General features: G+C 39.4%; 1 protein-coding gene across 6 annotated transcripts in view; it reads left to right on the plus strand.

The window, feature by feature from the left end:
• Positions 1–3,921, plus strand: part of slc4a2b (solute carrier family 4 member 2b) — a 51,838-nt gene extending 47,917 nt beyond the window's left edge. For all 6 annotated transcript variants that reach the window (XM_014008332.1, XM_014008330.1, XM_014008329.1 and 3 more), the window contains 4 exons: positions 305–558; positions 648–817; positions 901–1,074; positions 2,013–3,921. In XM_014008332.1, coding sequence (XP_013863786.1) covers positions 305–558; positions 648–817; positions 901–1,074; positions 2,013–2,093 — 679 coding nt within the window. In that variant the 3' untranslated portion in view covers positions 2,094–3,921. The remainder of the gene's footprint in view (positions 1–304; positions 559–647; positions 818–900; positions 1,075–2,012) is intronic.
• The last annotated feature ends 944 nt before the right edge of the window (positions 3,922–4,865 follow it).

Raw genomic sequence — 4,865 nt, forward strand, 5'->3', positions numbered from 1 at the left:
TCAGATATTGTCCAAGATTAACCTTCAGGGTGGATATAGCTCGCTAGCAGCCTCGCACTGATGAGCTATCCACGTCATCGTTTACCCAGAATGATTTGCGTGTAAATAAAATGGCCCTGTCCGTGTAATATATTTTTAAACTTTGTTTAAAAATGATAAAAACTGATCATCCTACAGTATTTTTACAGTCTTTATTTTACAGTTAAAATATGTTTTATTAAATAACGTCTAATGTTACAACTAATCATGGATCCCTTTAATGTTATGTAGTAAAAAGATGTGTTCCTTTGTTTGTGTCCTTCAGCCTCATCGTCAGTAAGAAGGAGCGGATGTTGGTGAAGGGTTCTGGTTTCCACCTGGACCTCCTCCTGATCGTGGTCCTGGGTGGCTGCTCGGCTCTTTTCGGCCTGCCGTGGATGGCCGCTGCCACCGTCCGCTCCGTCACCCACGTCAACGCCCTCACCGTGATGAGTAAAGCCGTCGCCCCCGGAGACAAGCCTCGCATCAAGGAGGTGAAGGAGCAGAGGGTCACCGGGCTCCTGGTGGCCATCATGGTCGGTGAGTGTCAGGCGCCAGGACGTCGTCTCTTCTGTTTGACCTCGTTGACCTTCTAAATAACTTGTTCTCCTTGTGTCTGTTCTGCTCAGGTATGTCCATCGTGATAGGTGACCTGCTGCGTCAGATCCCCCTGGCTGTCCTGTTTGGCATCTTCCTSTACATGGGCGTGATGTCGCTCAGCGGCATCCAGCTAACGGAGCGAATGATGCTGCTCCTCATGCCACCAAAGTACCACCCCGACCACACCTACGTCCGCAAGGTGAGAGGAGCGGCAACAGAATCCACAGACGAAGCAAAGCGAGGCGGGACTTTAGATGAGCTCGTTGTCTTCGTGTCCTCCAGGTTCGGACGTGGCGCATGCATCTCTACACCTGCATCCAGGTGGTGTGTCTGGCCATCCTGTGGGCCGTGATGTCCACACAGGCGTCCCTGGCTTTCCCTTTCGTCCTCATCCTCACCGTCCCGGTCAAGATGTTCGTGCTGCATCGCATCTTCAACGCCAGAGAGATGGCGTGTGTAAGTTAACCACAGAGGGGTGACGCTGTTCTCACACGGTTCTTTCAACATTTTATCATTACTCGTTGTACAGATAATAAAACACCATCACATTTTACACATTTTAACATAACTATTAAAACAAATACTCCTTCACTAAATCATAGTTTTTTTCATATTAAATTATTATGTATTATATAAAAATATAGTGCACAGTATATAAAAATATGATTTGTAATTTTAAGTATTCCCTTATTTTTAGTGTTAAAAGATTTAGTGAACACAAAACATGATGTAAATCATCAAAAAGAAAAAACAAGTAGGTCCTCTGGATGGCCCTCTTTTGCACATGACTAACCTGTTTGTCCACCATGTAGAGGCAGTGCTTATAAGGCTGAGTTCACCTGAAACTCATCAAACTGAAGAAGTCTCTTGGAGGAGAGARGAAACGTTTCACTAAAGAAGAACCCATCCAGAGGACCTGCTTATTTTTTCTTTTTGATTTTTTTCTGCCTGGGTTACTGAGATGCATCAGGACATGATTTAAATCACTTTCTCACCCTTCAGTGACACACAATGGTTTGTTTGAGATGTTTTTTAGATTGAATATATAATTAAAAACAGGTTTATTTATATTTATCTGTGATCCTTCTCACTAGAGATCAATTTGACCTTAACAAGGGCAACAAAATGAAAAAATAAAAAGAATSAAAAAAGAAAAGTCAGGTCATATTTGAAGTGAATTTCCATCAGATATTATCAGTAMTTATTAGTTTTCAACCCTAGCTCGTTTGGCTAGCCTTTACGCTAACCCTGGATGAAAAGTTTTGCCTCTTTTTCCACACATTCTGCTCTTTAACTGATGTTCTTTTTGAACTTCCCTTCAAAAATATAAAACTGGATTATTTTTATTCCATTTTTTTATATTTCTAATTTGGACTCCCGTTTCTTTCTCCCAGTTGGACGGAGACGATGCAGAACCAAAGTTCGACGAGCGCGAGTGTCACGACGAGTACTCCGAGATGCACATGCCCGTTTAAAGCTTCTGAAAACCAGCGACTCACTGCCCTCCACCAAAACATCTCAAAGCCAACGGGTCAAAAACCTAAACTGTGTTCTGGTGGTTCTTGAAGGTGTTTTTATTTCTGCTGGTTACCAGCTGTTTTAGTGGCTTTACAGAACAAAGTGAAGATTAGTTTCTTCTGTTTATTTAAACATTTTCTTTGCAAGGGACAAGAGATTCCAGACCTAATGAAGTGATCTCAAATCAAAAACGAATGTGGTAGCAGTAAATAGATTTGCTAAACTGATTTTAGCCTTGAGAGGTTGCTATGATTCACATTGAATATGTGGAGGAGATATAGGATACATTCCTTTATTTTAACATGTCCAGTTAGTGCTAGTCAAGTTTTTTTAAAAGCTCACTAAGCGCCTTACGAAGAAAACGAGATAAACTGAGCTGTGTGTTTTTCCTCATTCAGTCTTTTTTTAGACCGTAAATCACTTTAAACACAAAGCTTGTAGCACTTTCATTTTGTAAGAAACCAAATCTGAACAATGACTGTATAAATGTAATTGTTTTAGCTTTTTAAGAGTTCTTTTAATTCTCTTTAAGTATTGGTAACGCTTTAGTTAGCTTCCTAAATGTTTTGTGATTGATTTTTAGCCTGCTATACCTTATTCAATTAATGTTTTTTGTTCTTTTGTTTTTGTTTTTTGACAAAGATGCTGCAGTTTAAATGATGTCTAACCTTAAAAGTCTGTGCCTGCAGTGACACAAGATCACCAGCAGAGGGAGATCTTGGGTGACTGTTACAACGAGCCACCAAAAAGAAGTACATAAAAATGCAGTTTCATTATACTAACGCCATGAAGTTGTCTTTTTCATCACTGCTTGTTTAATAGAAAATGATGCTGCAGCTTAGATAATATACTCTAAATGTTTCCACACATGTTTAGGGCACTAAAGGTTCTGGTGTAGTCTGGATGTGGTTCGTTTCTTGGTAATTCTGTGATTTATTAGTTGTTTTTAACGTGCCAAATGTAGGTTGTGGTGAGCACAGTAAGCTGCAGTTCAGTCATCAAAGCCTAAATCAACACATTTTTATTGTACGACATTCCATGTTTTACCTTGTTTTTGAATCATATCAACATTTCAGTTCCAATAGTTTCATCATGTTTAACATTTCCACCCGGGCTGTGAAGACAATCTAAGTAGTTCATGGATCACTGCAAGGAAAGACTTTTAAGATAAAAAATGCTTTTTGTTGTTTGTTTTTAATTTTTATTTTATTTTTATTATTTTTTTTTCCATTAAGTTTTGCATCATGTTGCCACCGTGCAACATGGCTTGGTTAAAGCTTTGACTGTGTCAAATAACGTCTCATTTCCAGGCCTCAGTTACACCCACACAAACCTAAATATCACACACTACTTTCCCCTCTGAGCTGTCCCCCGTTCCTGCCCGACTGAAATTGTGATCTTGTGCCTTTTTGGTGTCAAAGTTGCACAAAATCTCAAGTGCCTGTTAGAGGGGAAAAGAAAGTAACCCGCTGCAACGTGTGTGTTTGTTAGGATGTTACACTCAAATCAAACATCTCTGAATTATTTATCTGTTGAGATATGTTGCTGTTAACGCATATTTAAAGAATATTAACTTTTTTTTGTAATGCAAACACTCAACCTGGATGTACTCGTAGAACAGAAGTAGTTCAGTGCAGCCGGTGTTTTTGATCATCGTGACTGTTTATCTCTAAATATATCATGTAGGTTTATTTCAAAAGCAATACAAAGTCGAAGTAGATATTCAGATGTTCCTGTGTGCATCAATGGTTCACATTGATGCAAATAAAGTATATTTTCTATTTATCTGGTCTGTCTTGTTTTTTTACATTCAAATACAAAACCATTAAATATGTAGCAATTAATTAATTATCTGACTTGCTTGTTTAGTTCAATGTTTATATTAGAACCTGCCTCTAACCGGATCCTCCGGTGCAGCTTTTTATTTTTGGATTAAGCTTTGTGCTAAAAGTAAAGAAACGATCGAGTAACATTTGTATCAATATGGTCTGAGACAGATGTTGGACGTTATTGTGTTTCTGTTGATTCTCTGTCATCCAGGATATGGAAAATAAAAAGACAAAACAACGGACTTCTGCTGAAGACGTGGAGCTACAAGATTTAAACAGGTTAGTATCATTTTCGTAATGTTTTTTTTTTCCTCCAGGGATTTTTGGTCAACCGCAGCACAAAAACGGCTGCACCGATCAACATGAAATTTGTCAGGACTGTAGATGAGTCTGATCTTCACTGTGCCAGCCAACGGTTTTACGATAGACCCCATATTTGAAGAAGGGGCTCCTTTCAAAGTGGGGGTGTATGGACATGCAAAAATGCTTATAATTCAGYAACTGTTCAACATAGGAGCTTAAGATTTTTTTTGGTTGTTTAGCTCTGATGAAGCTCTATCCATCAGGCCCACCAATCAGTGCCCACCCACCACCCTGCCTGGACCCCCAATTTATCTGAAAAGGGGGTATGGTTATAGCTCAAAACCTATTAAGAATAAGAGCTTCAGATTTCTTTTGTTGTTTAGCTCTGAAGAAGCTCTATCCATCAGGCCCACCAATCAGTGCCTCCACTCCCACGGACCCCCAATTTATCTGAAAAAGTGGTATCTAGACAAAAAAATGGTTATAGCTCAAAAACTATTAAACAAATGAGCTTCAGATTTCTTTTGTTCAGCTCTGATGAGGGGCTATCCATCAGGTCCAACACCCCCCAAAAAAAGCCCTCCACCCAAACCACTA

The sequence above is a fragment of the Austrofundulus limnaeus genome, unplaced genomic scaffold, assembly GCF_001266775.1.
Source record: "Austrofundulus limnaeus strain Quisiro unplaced genomic scaffold, Austrofundulus_limnaeus-1.0 Scaffold49, whole genome shotgun sequence".
Taxonomy (NCBI): Eukaryota; Metazoa; Chordata; class Actinopteri; order Cyprinodontiformes; family Rivulidae; genus Austrofundulus; species Austrofundulus limnaeus.